Source organism: Nematolebias whitei, chromosome 6, assembly GCF_014905685.2.
Source record: "Nematolebias whitei isolate Nwh7 chromosome 6, NemWhi1, whole genome shotgun sequence".
In the NCBI taxonomy this organism is placed as follows: domain Eukaryota; kingdom Metazoa; phylum Chordata; class Actinopteri; order Cyprinodontiformes; family Rivulidae; genus Nematolebias; species Nematolebias whitei.
In genome coordinates, this window is record NC_056503.1 from 41,466,228 (window position 1) to 41,483,601 (window position 17,374).

Here is a 17,374-nt window from a genome sequence, read left to right on the forward strand (position 1 = left end):
TCTTTACAGACGCATAGTTTCAGTGGTGTCTGACAATAAATTAATAACGGTTGACTCTCTGGGCAGGAAATCATTCCAAGTTTGTAGCCACACGGTGAAAGATTTATTACGGCTGCCCTCTGTTATAGACTGTCTGGGCTGAAATTTGAAGCAGTTTTTTTTTGTTGTTTTGTTTTGTTTTCCTCTATTAGAAGTACGGAGTGAAACGACTGAGTCATTTGCTGGAAGATGACACATTTTGTCAAACGTTGGAGAAGAATGTTTTGGCGCTACTCATTTAGAGATTTAGGAACTAACATGGATCTTAAGTTCGACTCATATTTATTGGACTTCAGAGTTTACATAAGTTCACACTGAGCTGTCAGATGTCCAATAGGTCAGAGTCGATGTGAGCAGAGGAACCCTTTACATGTAGGGGGGGGATGCATGCTGTAAAACAGAGCCAGCTGTGCACAGATGTGTCCCTAGAGGGTTGATGCTTTAAAGTAGATTATTTCCAAAATGCTTTTATTCCGCATGTGCATTCAGACTAAAAGCTTTGTTCAATGCTGCGTTGTCATTTTTAGGCTTTTAACAGGAAATGTGATTTCCCTACTAATGATGGAGTAGTTTTATATATTTATGTATTTATTTATTTAGTTTTGCAAAGCGTCGACTCGGAAAGGATGTCCAGTAAATACGCTTGGTGTTCTTTTTTGATCTATTTGCATTAAACATGCATTGAGTTATATTTTTCCAGCACACCTGCTTATACATCTAAAAAAGTGAGCCAATACACCACTGGCACCACACTTCACATCTGTTTCAACAGGGGTTCTCAAACTTTTTGGGTTCAGGGACCCCTTACAGAAGAGAAAAAATTTCAGGGACCCCCTATACCCCTCATATTTATTAAATAATTTTCTTCAATTTGTCTCTTTAATGCAATGGAAATACTTGTGTAACATACATACTTACGGCCTGGTTTTAATAGTGTTAATACCATTTTTATACTTTTATTTAAACGTGGGGTATTTTTCATTCAAGACGCACTTAATGAACAAAAATTTTAATTTCATCTTCCAAAAATTGCAGTTTTGAGAAAATTAACAGAATCAAAATCCACTTTAAAACTTTACCTATTCACATAATGAACATAAATGTATCACCACTTCTTCAAATTATTACAGAAAACTCTTTACATAAAACTGAACAGAATCATAAGCAGTAGTCAAACCAAGTAATGGCTTAATTTGTGAACTGATTGATGCTAGAACTGTCATTTCTAATCCAGGCCCGAGTCGGGTCGGGCCATAATAATGTGCTGGATGGGCGGGGCGGGCTTTTGATTGCATCAGCGGACGCGCACGGCTGATAATGCAATTATATGGCGACATGGTTTGCCATACAATCCAATTATATGGCAACATGGTTTGCCATACAATCCAATTATATGGCAACATGGCTTTCCATACAATCACCGGCCGCACACAGCCATTTGACCGTGCGCTGACCGGCCTCGAAAGAGGTAAAAAACAGTTGAGTTACGCGTCAGATGGGACTGCCACGCAGCGATCCATCAAAGCCCAAATGGACGTTCAGCCGCTGCACTCGGCGGACGCGCATGGCCGACGACCCAAACAGGTGAGATCCCAAAATATCCTCGCAGACATGTCAGAGCGGGGTCCGTGTCTGAATCATGCAGAATGCAGGCAGAAGCAGGGATTTAATGCGCTTTGACCACCATGAAAGGACAAACGCCCCCTCAGCTCTGATCTTCTGCCCCCTTTATTCAGCTGCGCGCGTCCTCCGACCGTTAATAACTATATAAGCAGTCGAGGCTTAATTAAAAATGTCATTTGTTTCGGGTTTGGACATGTAATTACATTAATTCGTCGGGCCGGGTCGTTTTCGGAAATTATGGCTACGGGCTGGGGATGGGTCGGGTTGGATTTTTTTGGGCCCGATTGCAACTCCAATTGATGCTAGAATGTAAATAGTGGGCGGGGGGTCCTCCCCCAGAGAATTTTGAATAAAGTAGATGTGACTTCCTGCACTTTGGTGCATTTTAACAGGTTGGTAAACATTTATGTGCTTGTAAAAAATTTTTTAATTTTTTCTTTTTTGCGGCCCCCAGTTTGACAACCACTGTTAGGAAACAATATTAATCCTTTTTTATTTTTCATAGTAAAATCTCACCTTTTTTCTGGTTAATCATACAGATGAAGAAAACGTTAACGTAAATTATGAGTTTTTATATTTATGTGTCATGACTACTTACCTAACCTTCCACCTTTTCCCACTGTTTTGTCTCTACTGAAAAGAAATAAGCCCCGGATTCTTGCTGGCTTTAGCGCCAATAATTCATGACCAAACTCAGCTGCAGGGTCAACACATTTCTTACTGGTTGTAGTCCGGTTTATTAAGAAGTTTGGTGCTCGGCTCCTGCTTATCCTTCCATGTTGGGGGTGTACACTGAGTAATACTGTGGGAAAGCAAAGTGCCAGTCAGTGCTGCGAGGGGAGTTATTCATAGAGCTCCGCTCGGCTCCACACAGGGGGGGCGCGTCGCTCGTCGTCTCTAAGGAGCGAGCTCACTTAAGATGGACCCAACTCAAAAGAGATTTACTGCAGAGAAGAAGACGCAGCTTTTGTGGCATTTATTTCTTGCTTTGTCGTTGCCGTTTGATGCAGAAGCTATATCGTCACACAATATTGTATATTATCCGTTTTTACCTCATTGCACCCATTAAAATGTGACACTTCAGCGTCTGCAACTGGTTAGCTTTGGAGCCAACCAATTTCAAGATGGACGCCGCAGCAAACGCACATTAGAAAACACACGAATGGTTATATTTCAGTCAGTTTTGCAGATATTGTGCTGAAATTTGTTTTTCTTGTAGCTGAGAATGATTCACAACACATACTTCAAGTGCGACTCATTGCACAAGATTTTTTCCTTAAAACTTTAGCATTGACTATTTGCATCTACCCTGTTTGTCTGTTGGCAAAATATCTAATGAGCAACTGGACACATTTTAATGAAACTTTCAGCAATGAATCACTGGATGTACATCTACGACTGATTAACTTATGGCGTTAATTCAATATAAGATGGTGGCCACAGCTAAGCAAAATTAGCCAGCACAAAGATAACCTTTACTCAGTCATTTCAACAGATACGGAGCTGAAAGTTGATGTGGTAGTAGCTGAGAGTCAATCACAACACATACTCTGAGCATGACATCTGACATCATATCTTTACTTTTAAAGTCGGACCAAAACGGATACCGCAAGTTAATTTCTCAACGTAAGATCTTAATCTAAAACGAGGACTAATCCCGTCGGCCTTCAGCCGAACACCAAACGTTCCGCAGATTGTGCCGAGTCACGGTTCAAATGAGTTGATGTCTGTGTAAGATTCTGTAGATGTCATTAGCAACACAAATGCTTTGTTCCTCAGAAGCAGCGGCTGATTAATGCCATATTATCTAATCTAAAACATTAGCTTTAATTAACCTACAGATTGCTGCTCTGCGTGCAGCGTGCCTCCTGTGCAGGAACCTGCAACGCGTCGTTTTCATTAATCTTTGATTAGCACTGTCTGCTCTGTAATTGTCTGCTGCAGAGCTTGTTCTGATCTCCTGCGGTCGCTCACGTCTGAGCTGAGTCATGACAGCCTCCACACTTCAGGCCGTCTGTGACAGCGAGAGTTGTTCAGGACAGTTGTGCCAGGTTGGACTGGACACGGGCCCTGGCACAGGATCCACCCAACAGGAAGGAGAACAGATGGCCGAAATGATGCATCACCCACGCTTTTCTGCCAAGCTGGTTGTTTATTTCTAATGGATACTTGTTTAAAATAAAATATTTCACTCTATAAAGTAGTTTTTTTCCCCTTAAAGTGAACTAATAATAATAATAATAATTATTATTATTTATACAGCACCTTCCAAGAACGCCTTGCATCGAGCGAAGTGCTTGACAAGATGAAACAAATAAAAACAGGGCACAATAAATCAGTGCAAATTTAAAAACACAGCCACAATAAAAGAAGGTAAAAGAGATAAAAAAAAAAGGTAAATACTAAAAAATATCAAAAGTAAATAAATAGGTTTTAATTAGGTTTGAACAGAACCAGATCAGAGATGGCACGCAGCTCATGGGGAAGAGTATTCCAAGCTGTTGGGCCTGCAACAGAAAAGGACCAGTCCCCCCCATTGTTTGCACCTTGAGCAAGGCACCTCCAGCAGATACTGGCCAGCAGACCGTAAAGCTCTGCTGGGCTGGTGGACTTTTCAAAAGTTCTGAAATATAGGGCGGTGCAAGCTTTAAAAACAAACAGCAGCAGCTTAAACTGTATCCTTAACTGGACCGGGAGCCAGTGCAAAGACGAAAGGACGGGAGTGATGCGTTCATATTTACGTGTTAGTCAACAAGCGAGCGGCAGAGCTTTGTGCAAGCTGTAAACGGGAGATGGAAGACCGATTTATACCGACATATAAAGCGTTATATTTCCTGGAATATCTTGCAAAAAGATCTGAAGCTCTCAACCTGAGTCCCCGAGGCTCAGTGATTAACCAGTATAAATAAAGGTTGAATGAAAAAAAGAAAATGACAGTAATCGAGCGTAGAGCTCACGAAGGCGTGGACGGCCTTCTCCAGATCACCACGGCTAACACTTTACTTTAGAAAGCAGACGCAGCTGAAAGAAGCTTGTTTTTACAACAGAACCGATCCGTTTGTCGAACTTTAAGTTGCAGTCAAGCTCCACTCCTAGATTTTTTTACCACCCAGTTCGAGCGGTCGAGCGGAAAACCTAGACTGGGAGAGATGTTACGAAAATTACTGGAAGCGCCAAATAAAGTCCGTTTGTTTTATCATTGTTTAGGTGGAGAAGATTCTGAGACGGACCATGCTTCCTGTCGTTTAAGCAGCTGACAACAGAACTAGCAGCGTTTTGCACAAATGGCACATTAATACAGTGAAAGACGTGCACACAATCGCTCCGGCCAAAAATCTGTTCTTTCGCTTCTTTTACGTCACCGCGAGATAAATATTTGCTTTCAGCTGGTGGAGCTGGAAGGCTCAGGTGCACTTTGATGTCAATGTCAGGATCAATTTGGTTGTAGGTTTCCTCTGTACAGGATGCTCTCTTGACCTGAAATTCTTCAGCCTACGCTGGTAAACACTCCCATGGATCCCCAAACACACTGTTGGAGCAGACAAACACGTAGGTCCGAGTGGACCGCACAGCAAGCGACACGAGGGTCATTTACTTGTAGTGCACCTGTTGACTCCCCGAGGGGAGAATCTCATCATATATCCTATGATCTGATTGGACTGATGTATATGTTGGTGCTCTTTGTACCAAGTCATACCATCAGCATACCTACTGGTATTTGTCAAACTCAAGAAACAACCAAGAAAACATATCGGTATGAAAATGCCTCGGACAAAGTTTTTAAATTACCTTCAACAGTAAAATATACATTTACACCAATATTGGCTCAGCCTTGACGATGTATCATCCAGCTCTTATCTCGACTGTTTTACTGCTTTGCACTGAGTTGAGCTTCTTTACGTTTCAGCAGAGGCTGCTAGATGATGCTGTTTATTTATTTTACTATTGCCTTCGAAATGCAGTTATGTAATACTGTAATGCACAATAGAACGTGTAGTTTAAATGGTCATTGATTGCATTATGCAACAATCTTTTAGTCTAAATTTTGTGGGCTTGAACTGAACATAAACTGAATCAACCCCAGGCTTCTCTGTGGGGTTATTACTCGGTGGTTATATTATTTCTACAGACTGACGATAAGAGCTTTTGATTGAACGGATGAAATTTGCTTACCGTTTTTTTTTTTTTTTTAATGACACATTTCATTTGTTTGACTTTGGCTGTTGAGGCAGACTTGGAAGGGCTCTCTGACTGGACTGGACAGCTTTACGGTTACAACACTAATGATGTTCATCAAAGTTCATGCTCAGTAATCCAGGTTAAAAGAATCCAGCAAATTTAATTCAGGTCCTCTGTACGGTTTCTTTTTGTGTGTGTGTGTGTGTTGAGACATTTTGTCCTTCATCCAAAGGACTTCATCAGTCTGAGGACCCACAACAAACTCAGTCCCACAGCACGCTCACATAGTGGACCAACCAGTTTGCTGATGATAAGATGGTTTCTGGGGCCTTCCCTCCCCCCCGTCGACTCCTCGGAGGCAGCCGTAGCTAAAGTGGTTCAAAACATCAAAGTTCATGCTCAATAATCCAGGTAAAAAAAATCAAACACGGTTCAGTAAGGTCATCTGGACGGATTGCTTTTGTTGAAACGTTTTGTCCTTCATCCAAAGGACTTCATCAGTCCGAGGCCAGTTCAGTTACATGACCTCAGACTGATGAAGTCCTTTGGATGAAGGACCAAACGTCTCAACAACAAAAAGAAACCATCCAGATGACGTGACTGAACTTTGCTGGATTAATGATGTTCATTGTACTGGGAGAACACCCATTCTGAGAAAGGAGCAACAAAAAGTGAACTTCTATTATAAGTTTTGGTTCTTGTAATATGGACACACAAACAAGACATGTCACACACACACATTGGAATATCTAAAAGCAACTGCTCATGTTGTATATATGGAAGAAGAGATACATTTCTGATTATTAACCAAAAACCGTCCGCCTACTTCATTGTTGTAAAAGTCCTGCAAACCAAACTCACTATAAATGTATCTGTCTTACAAATCTAAACCTAATTACCAAAAATGTATAAATAAATAAATTATTATCAACAGGAATGGAAGCTGTGTCCAAACAGAGTGGAGACATTTCAGTGCAACTTAAACATAAAGTTCAAGAAAAAGTCCACTGCATCAAGTTGGAGAAAGCAAATCAAATTTTATTTATAATTCACCTTTCATTAGGCCTGTCGCAATAAACGATAAATCAATTAATCGCATGATGAATGAAAATTATCAACCTCATTTTCATTTACCGGCTTTATCGTTTCTTCGTGTCTCTCTTTCTACTGAAGACACTGGATGACACGACACAACTCCGGTGCTTTTCACCCTTTCTCTTTAAAATTCAACCATCCAAAATCGCGTTTTTGGATCGTTAAAAGCAGCTAAGCTACGAGCTAAGCTAACAGGCCGACCTCGGGAATAAACCTCCCGTCTTGTCGAAGCTCCAAAATTCACGGTTGAAACCCGCGCCTTCGTGTAAAAAGTTGTTTTTCTCTGCAAAAAGAAGCTGAGAACTTGTTTACTGATTTTTTGTATTAAAAGTTTTGTGTGAAAAATGCTATGCTAAAGAACTCAAATCACTGAGTGTCCATGTCACCATGTCAGCCCATGTCATGTCAAGGGGCCTCCCTCCCATTTTTCTTAAAGAGACGCTGCTCAACTGTCCATCCTTTGGTTCAAACAGTCTTATACTGCCATCAGGTGGTAAAAAAAGGTACTACATTCAAAACAACTCAACATTTCTTCTAAAATTTGACAATTAATTATTGTTAAATTTCAAACAATATTATCGTTTATCGCAATAATTTCTGAGACAATTAATCGCCCAGCAAAATTTGCTAGCGTGACAGGCCTACCGTTCATACAACAGGAAGCAACACTAAGTGTTTTACAGCAGATAAAAAGAAATGGTACGCCGATGTCCCTCGTCGCTGAGGGCCTTGAATGGTGCATATCTTAGTGTACTGTATATCTTAGATCCTTATTTACTGTTTCTTTTTACACTTTATATTTTCGCTATTGTTGGGTGTAACTGGGACCCTGTGTACATAATCTCGTTCCACCTCATGTGATGAAACGACAATAAAATTGACTAGAACTTGAACTTAAATAGTACATTTTTGTAGTTTTCAAGATGAGTTTGTTTTTTCTGGACTGGAACTGAACAGATTCCTCTTCGGCCACGGCAATCCATCGATGGGGGGAAAAAGAAACTTAAGCAATATAAAAAATAAAAGCACATGTTCCTCAAATGATTGGGGTGGCCAGTTTACATATATAAATGACAGCGGCCATCTTGGATTTTGAAGTGGCAACCCAACTGTTGACGTGGACCTTTCATTACGCATAGGTGCAGCCGCACACTAAAGTGGAACTTGGCTGCTCACTTATTTTTCACGTTCTCCAGCTCACAACAGACTAATGGAGGATATGTCCAACAAAGCAAAACATAAAAGAGAAACAAGAGCGTAAAAAAAGTCATACAAGATTATTTACCAGCCCTAAGTTGTAAAAGACTTGAACAGTTGTAACTGTTACATGAGGTGACTGAGGAAACTGCTTTCTTCTTTATCTTAATATTAGATTAATAATAATTTCTGTTGCGGGATGCTCTGGAGAAAGAGTAATTGAGTACGTTTTCTCTGTCCTAAAGTGTATTTCCCATGAGTTAGTAGGAAACTGCTCAAAAGAAAAATGGAAGGTAAGGTAGGACAGGTTAATCGGCCAATATAAGCCATTTCTTATAAACATTTCAATCAGCTACGTGTCTTCATACTTAAATGATTATAAAGTGGGAAGACGATAAATACCTGATTATTTAAATTAATTGTTTATTTAAACCCTGTGACCCCCAAAAAAGAAGAGGCAGGTAAAGATGGCTGGATGTATGTATGTTTAACAAATAGATGGAACAGAGATGGTGTTGTCCATCGGCCATTGGCTGCTCTGATTTCTAAAGATCTGCATCAGTTATAGAAAAAAAAGTAAATTGACCTATATATTATATAAAATCAAACAAAAAATATTTTTCCAAGCGATATCAAATGGTACAGTTTGAAAGTTCAACTTCAAGTAGGTTTTATTATCATTCACATGTGGTACACGAGGTGAAACAAAGTTGTGCATTCAAAGTCCCAGTTACATCAAACAACAGCAAACATTTAATTGTAAAAATAAGAGGTAAATAAGGATCTAAGATATAAACTAAGAAATATGCTAAACATTAATGGTGCAAAACAATACGGCAAACAACAGCAGCACGAACACGAGTCTGTGTGAGTAGATGAGTACGAATGAACACAGCAGCGTGAAATAATCAGGAGCATGAGATCAGCAGCATGGATAATCAGCAGCACATATCACCAATCAAAGTGGCATTAAATCTAGACGTTTATAAGATAAATTGAATGCAATGCTGATTTGCGGGTCCACACTCAACGCAAACTAAACCACATAGAAGCATGGGTCACATGACTGACTAGTCCGTGTAGGCCAACAAACATGGTGGAACGGGACAAGCGTAGAATCTCAGCAAAGACGTTTATATGAGTGAATCTGCTGCTGAACGCACAAGAAAAAGGAACGATTGAGCAAGACAACTGTCAAGAATAAACTTTGGGGACGGTGCAGGAGGGTGGGAGCGTCACGAAGACCGACCTCGGCGTTCAAACGTACACGGCGTTTTCCAAACATCTGCTAGACTGACAAGTTTAACGTTCGTCCTATTTTCAGTCACTTCGGCCGGTCACAAAATTAAAAACCTGTGCAAGCAAAGCTGGTTATACTTTATTATTACTCTGTCTGAATGGGTAATAGTAGGGCAGAGAGCGGGATGGAACAGCAGTCCCCCTGTTTCTACTGCCGTAAAACACGCACACACACACACACACACACACACACACACACACCCAGAGGCAGTCGAAGAAGTACAAACTTGGCATTGCCCCAAGACATGAGGGGCAGCTGTGTTTCTCAGGCAAAGAGCTCAAGAAGCTCTCCTCACCCTCCTCCCCATTTCCTGCCTGTGCTGCCTGCCTCCATTCCTGGTTTTGTGCCTCATCACAAAGTGGGTCACACTGCATGTTTTGAAGGACACCCCCACCACCACCATGTTCAAACCACGAGCTACAGTAAAATCAGGAGATAAAGATGAAGTGAGGAAGACCCAGAAAGCACCAAGTTCAGCCTGGGTGACACTTCAGGAGTTGCGTAACACGACATTTACTGGAATCAGGGAGCCGCAGGCCAAAGTCTGGTGCCACTGGTTAGTCAGCGGAACTGTGAGGCACTGTGCTGGAGATATGTGGGACGCTAGTCCTGTGTGTGTGTGTGTGTGCACTCACACATAACCTGGGCCTCATAATTAAAGCCCTGCTGTTGGCAGATGCACAATCACGATGGCAGACAAACAGGCAGACGCACAGAACATTCCAGCACATGCTTTTACAACTTCTTTTTATTGCAGAGGAATACTCTCTGTTTCTTCCTGGCTCATTAAAATACAGTCTTTTCCCTTTCTCTCTTCTCTTATTGGTCCGGGCTGTTTTGAAACACTGAATCACCTTAAGGTGTCCAAACGTTTTCATATGCGAGCCAAAACTATCAAAATGAAAGGACTCGTGTGCCACAAAAATGTGATTTAACGTGAACAATATTTTGGGGAAAGAACAAATTTACTAATTTTGGTGGAGAAAGAGTTTTAAACTTTTGTAGATCCAAAATACTAAAAGCCTCATAAACACTAAGCTTATATGTTGTATTAAAACGGATTTGATTTGTTTGTTGTTTTCTTGGGTTTGGAAAGTTCATTTTAGTCTGTTCTCGGCAACAAAAGCATCATTTGAGTAAGTAGCTATGTTTACATGTGCAAAATTCTTTGACCGGATTGAAATGTTTTAAGATTAAATAATTCAAATGTATCGTTTACATGGGCACAATCCGTTCACGACGAGCGTTTACATGCAGCGGGCTTTTATTCTGAATAGAAATACTGACATGCGCAGAGTGGTACACTCTCATTTAAAAAAAAAAACACAGAAGAAGTAGTTCTGGTTTACTTCCGGGATGAACGTAAACAAAGCTAAAATGGACCCGCGACCGGTTTTAATGACTGTGGAGACGTTACTGCACTCCCTGACTGAGCTACAGGTAATACAGATCATTTTGAGCTCTTTCAAAGTTTCTAGTAGAAATGTTGTCGCTCACCGACCAGTTTGGCTTCTCCGACGTGCTAATATTATTAGCATTAGCCAGGCAGAAACGACATAGGTCGCGCACGATTGGAAAAAAATGAACAGATTAAGTGTTTACAAGCACACCGTTCGGATTATGAACTGGCATAAACCACCCGTCTCATTCTGATTTACAAATTCTTTCAGATCGAGCTGAATAAACAAAAAATAATCCGAAAGGTGCGTTTACATGACGCATTTTTATTCCGAATGGCCGTTTAATCTGATTACTTATGTCCGTGTAAACATAGCTAGTGTCCTTCTTTAAAAGGGGGTCGATCAGCCTTATTTGGACCAAAGACGACCCAAAAGGCTGATTAAAGTTCTGAGAAATCGTCCAGCTGTCAGTCGCTACAACAGATTCATAGAAGGTTTGACAAAGCTGATCAACTCGTATGTAGATGATACCACGTTATATTCATTTAAAAATGTCCAGTTTCCTTCTCGATTATTTTATCACCTGCAATATTTAGACAAGTTTTATGAATCATTATCCAAAAGTCTCCTTTCTGGTAGAAATGAGTACAGGTTTACCATGAAGTGGAAATAAAAAGATTACAGTAAAAGGTTTGTATTTTAAGATGGGGATGTAAAGGTCATGGATGTTTCACTTACGTCAAATGTTATAGAACCATGTGTGTGTGTTTAGAGTTGTTTTGTCTTTGAGCACGGAGCCTGCACACCTGATAAACTTCAAGGCCCTAAGCTGGAAAGCAGAGTTGTCTTGACCTCGCCTCTGTTTGATATAAAAAAAAACACTTCCTTATACTTGCCTGTGAGCAGACTATGTGAGATGAAGCGCCATGTAACATTTTGATGCTTGTTTGTCAACTGCTGCTCCATCTTGCAAGATTAAACCTGGGTTGATAAAGATCTTCTAGTTTCCTTGTGTGACTTAATTATTAAATGAGTTGATGATTGGATAATTAAATTATCCAACATTTGCTTAATATTGCTCACTTTGAGAAGATTGTTTTTCATCCATTTTGCTGTTAAACCTAAACATTATATAAATGATTACCAACTAATTTGCAGAAAGTCCGCATCGATCTCTTAAGCCTGCTGACCAAAATGATACCATTCTTAAACTGCAGTTTTGGGCCGCACAAAATCACTCCAAGGGCCGCAAATGGCCCCCGGGCCATGCTTTGGACACCCAAAGTGGCACACCAACTCAGCTGTAAGAGGGGATGACTCTTTACAATTAAAGGTTTTTGTAATCCGTAAGCATGTTGGTTATATATTTTTGTTTTATTTAGCAAAAAATTTAAAAAAATTGTGTAATAAAAAAGTATTTTTTTTTATTAGAAGGGATTAAACGTATCAAAATATGCACGAATCAATAAATTAAATTATAGTTTTATTCCTAGTAGTAATGTTTTTTTTCTTCAAGCATGGGTGGATTATCTTGTTTTGGTAGCTTTGGCTGAGCCTGGTGTAAAAATATGACGTAGCTGTGCTCATCCACCAGTTCCGTTGAGCAACAGTGTGACCCTTTGAGGTGACGATTTCCCAACGTCATGTTTTCCTCTCTATCCTGCTCCACATTTGTTTACCTACCGGCCCCAGAACTACCATTACTCTCTTTCTCTCTGTTGTCTTTTGATTCGCTTTTTTCCCCGAGAAGTATTCTGGGACATTAATCAAACTTTAACAGATTGAAACAATAAGCAGGCAGGAAAGCAGGTCGGAGTGATTCAGCGTGGCGATCAAACGGTGATTGCATGTTTACGTCCGTGTGCGGAACACGCGTGTTTATTTATGGATGCAGCTGTTCTGATGCAGACGTCACGCGCCGCTTTACCCTCGAATGAACGCTGATGATCTTACGTAGCGCTTCCCATACGTTTTTGTGAAAATAGCTTTTACAGTTTCGTCGGGAAAAATGTTTATATTTTGTTCATTTTTAGCACTGAAATGTTTTACTTTGAAATAAGTTGTTTTACTCCTGAAAGTAACAGCTTTGTTATTGTCGCCCATCCCCAAAGATGAGAGGCGATAATGTATTTACCCAAAACTGTAGCATTAGCACCCCATAGTACCTTGTTAATCAGATATTAATGAAACTTTCAAAAAGTACTAATTGGCTATACTGTACATGTAAAAGTGAGTAACATTTCAAGTTTATCCAGTTCATGTTGGCTGCTAAGATAGTTTATTTTATTCAAAGATGGATACAAAGCAGTCACTTTTAAAGATACTGAGCTAGAAGTTGCTGTGGTAGTACCTGAGAGTCATTCTAAACACATACTTCAAGAGCTGCAGCGTTTGCTTTGATTTATTGTGTGAACGCTTATGAAGCATTGTGATCCTTTTTTTTTCCCCCGTATGTTTTTCAGCATCTTTCTCGTTCCACAATTGTTGTGCTATTTCAACAAATCATATGTCAAAACGTTCAGCTTGTTCATGAGAAGGGTGCTGACTTTTGGTAGTGTTGCAACTTTAGCTTTTTAAAATATTTAGCCTTTTCTGCCAGTTTTTTCCCTAATAGAAAATGAATTGAGCTCAGTTTACGTCCTTCAAATCTCTAGATGTGTTTACAACCGTTTACTGCTCCTTTCACATTTTGTTCTGCTTCAGCTTCTTTCAGCTTCCTTGTGCAAATTTTAACTTTTTTTTTCAGCTATTTTCAGCTAATTTCAGCTGTTTTTTTTTCTCCTTTAAGATTCTGTCAGCTAACTACAACATTTTTATGCTTCTTCTAACTTCTTTCTACTAATTTCAGCTTGTTTTGCTCCTTTCAGCTTATTTCTGTAAGTTTCAGCTTTTTCTATTTCAGCTACTATTTAGTTGTGTTTTGGTCATTTAAGCTTTTTAAGCTAATTCCACATTTTTTGCACTCATTTCAACTTTTTTCAGCCTAATTCAGCATAAATGTATTCTCCACTTCCTTCTTGTAATTTCAGCTTTTTTCTGACTTTTTAGCTACTTTTCAGCTGTTTTTTATTTCAGCTTTTTTCAAATATTTCAAATTGAGCATGCATCAGGATATTTTTTCAAATTATTTCCACTTTTTGTGCTAATTTCTGCTTCTTTCAGCAAACATGTTCTTTCTGCTTTCTTCCGCTAATTTAAGCTTGTTCTGCCTTTGCAGCTAATTTTAGCTGTTTTCAGATAAATTCAAGTTTTTCATGGTAATTTCTGCTACTTTCAGCCTAATTAACTTATTTCTGCTAATTTCAGCTCCTTTCAGCTTTTTTCCTGCTAGTTTCAGCTTTTCAGCAACTTTTTAGCTGTTTTGTGCTAATTTAGCTTTTACAGCTAATTCCACTTTATTTTTTTAGCTCATTTCAGCTCCTTCTGCTTCCTTCTGGTAGTTTAAGCTTCTTTCTAACTTTTCAGCTACTTTTCAGCTATTTTTTCAGGGTTTTTTTTTTTAGCTGATTTCTGAATTTTTGCGTTCATTTCTTCTTATTTAAACCTTTCATCCATCCATCCATCCATTATCTTTTACCCGCTTCTTCCATTTTGGGTCACGGGGGTCGCCAGTGTCCATGTCCGGCAATCACTGTGCGAGGGGCGGGGGACACCCTGGACAGGTCTCCAGTCCATCACAGGGACACATAGAGACAAACGAGACAAACAACCATTCACTCTCTCACTCACAGCAATTATATGTTTTTGCTGCTTTCTTCTGCTACAGGCTTGTTCTTCCATTTTAGCATGTTTTATTTTTTTAGCTAATTTCAGCTGTTTTTCAGCAAGTTCTTCAGCAATAAGCATGCGCACTGCATTTTCACAGGAAATACAATTTCTCTAGTTTAAAATTATTTCAAGTTCATTCAGTGCTGGAGCTTTCATGAAAAAGGTTCATATCAAACTTTTCCTCTCTAGAAGTAGGTCAAAGTTTTTTATTTAGAGCACCATCCAATAAAATGGTGTGCTCTGAGCAGTAGCAGAACAGCTGATATAAAGACAAAGTTTATTTTTACACTCACTTATTGAGAAATCAGACGCAGCAGCTGGAGAATTAATACGTGCTGAGCCGTTATCTCGCTGGAATGGACTCTGGAAAAGTGGTCCCTTTCATTTTGCAAATTCAAACAAATTGTGTCAAACGAGTCCACGGGCGATTCCGCCCACCTCAGACCCCGGCTGTGCTCAGGCCCAGCAGCACTCCTGCCAGGGTTTTGTTTTGTCAGTTTCTTTTCTGGCTGCAGACCAGAGGACAGATCGTTCAGTGAGCGCGGTGTCCGGTAATTCTACCGCGAGTGTAAGTGATATACCGGCAGCTGCTGGAAGTGAAAACGTGGAGTTGAGCTCCAGTTTTGATGTCAGGTAAACAGTCGTTTGGGATGAGTCAGAATGTTTTTGTTGTTCGTGGTGCGGGTTTGGTAGTAGCGGGATGGGAGCACGTGATGGTTTGTTTTGGTTGTGGGTATGCCCAGGCCTTGGCAGTTGCTTTCACAGATTGTGCCGCTGCTCTGTATGCTATCACAACTTCTCATCAGACGAGAAAAAATAAATAAATCTGACTCTTTTGACAGGGAGACCTCAGGATTGTGTTGCGGCATGAGAAGAGGAACTGTTACGTACTTGAAATAATTTCACCGCCCAGACAAGAAGTGAAAGTATTTCTTCGATATGTAAAAAATGCATCCAATCAGTGTCCTCACTACTTCCACATGAATGTGAACCTGGATGCAGACGCCCAGTGAGGGTGGACTGCAAAGATTTTATGGGACCGCTCGCTGCTTATGGGCCCCAAACCACAGGCATTACCCGTACCCACACTGTTGAGCAATTCCTGCCCTAGGCGATTATGCATGGTGCCTGTCAGACTGGCCTGGCATTATCGCACCATCACACACTCATTCAGGCTCTGTGTCACACACATGCACACTCATAGTGGAAACTCGTATCTACAATTAAAGGCCTAGCATGCCTGGAGAGAATGCAAATCACCCGCCGCCTTTCATGCCAGAGTTTTAGACTAAGATTGTCTTATGTTGAGAAAAGATGGCGTTATACTGTAGCTGTTTTGGTCAAACCTTGAAAATAATGTTAAGCCCGATGTTAAGATGTCATGTTGTAAATGGCTTTCAGCTACCAACAGGCCTGTCGCAATAAACAATAAATCAATTCATCGCATGATAAATGAAAATTATTTACCTCATTTTCATTTATCGGCTTTGTCGTTTCTTCGTGTCTTTCTCTCTCTACTGAAGACACTGGATGACAAAAGGCTAAACTCCGGTGCTCTTCACTGACCCCTCCCTTTCTCCTTTCTCTTTAAAATCTGTTTTAACCGTCCAAAATAGTGTTTTTGGACCGTTAAAAGCAGCTAAGCTGAGAAGCTAAGCTACGAGCTAAGCTAACAGGCCGACCTCGGGGAAAAAAAACGCTGTCTTGTCGAAGCTCCAAAATTCATGGTTGAAACTCGTGCCTTCGTGTAAAAAGTTGTTTTTCTCAGCAACAAGAAGCTGAGAACTTGTTTATTGTTGTTTTTTATTATAACCTTTGTGTGACAAATGCTATTCTAAAGATCCTGATGCATGCTCCATGCTATGCTACACTATAGCTAGCTATACTAGCTATGCTAAAGAGCTCAAACCACACCAAGCGTCTGCCATTTTGAGAACCGAAAAACAGGAACAAGAGATGCCCCACGTCTTGTCAAGGGGCCTCCCTCCCATTTTTCTTAAAGAGACACGCTGCTTGCTCCCTCACTATCCATCCTTTAGTTCAAACCATTTTATACTGCCATCCAGTGGTCAAAAAAGGTACTACACACAAAAATTAACCAACATTTCTTCTTAAATTTGACAGTTACTAATTATTGTCTAATTTCAAACAATATTATCGTTTATCGCAATAATTTCTGAGACAATTAATCGCCCAGCAAAATTTGTTATCGTGACAGGCCTAGCTACCAACACATCAAGCTTTCGTTCAATATGTACTGACTTGAGTTTTAGCCATTTTCAAGTTCAAGTCAAGTTTATTGTCATTCTCATCACATGTGGTACATGAGGTGGAATGAAATTATGTGTTCAAGGTCCCAGTTACACCCAAAAATAGCAAAAATAAAAAGTATAAAAAGAAACAATATTTAAGTATCTAAGCTATACACTAAGATAAACGCTAAATGAATTCCAAACAGTACGCCAAAAGATCTAAGATATACGCTAAACACTAATAATGAAAAACAATATGGCGTATCAACAGCAGCCTGAACATGAGTCTGGTGAGCAGACTGCTGGCTGATTATGTTGGCTAATAAACAGCTGTGGCAACCAACTTGAATTGAATCAACTCCAAAAGTTAATCAGTTATTGGCGTATGATTATTTTCTGAATGTTTCAATAAAATTCATCCAATGGTTCATGAAATATAAATGAACCTACACAGACATTGGCAAATACATTATTGCCTTCTCTGGCATAGGTCAAAATAAAATTGAAATCACAGTGTTGAT

General features: G+C 40.0%; 1 protein-coding gene across 1 annotated transcript in view; it reads left to right on the forward strand.

Moving 5' to 3' along the window:
• Positions 1–1,440: 1,440 nt before the first annotated feature.
• foxo1a (forkhead box O1 a) overlaps positions 1,441–17,374 on the forward strand; it is a 38,067-nt gene continuing 22,133 nt past the window's right edge. The window contains exon 1 of the mRNA XM_037677886.1: positions 1,441–1,623. Within this exon, the coding sequence (XP_037533814.1) occupies positions 1,441–1,623 (183 nt within the window). The remainder of the gene's footprint in view (positions 1,624–17,374) is intronic.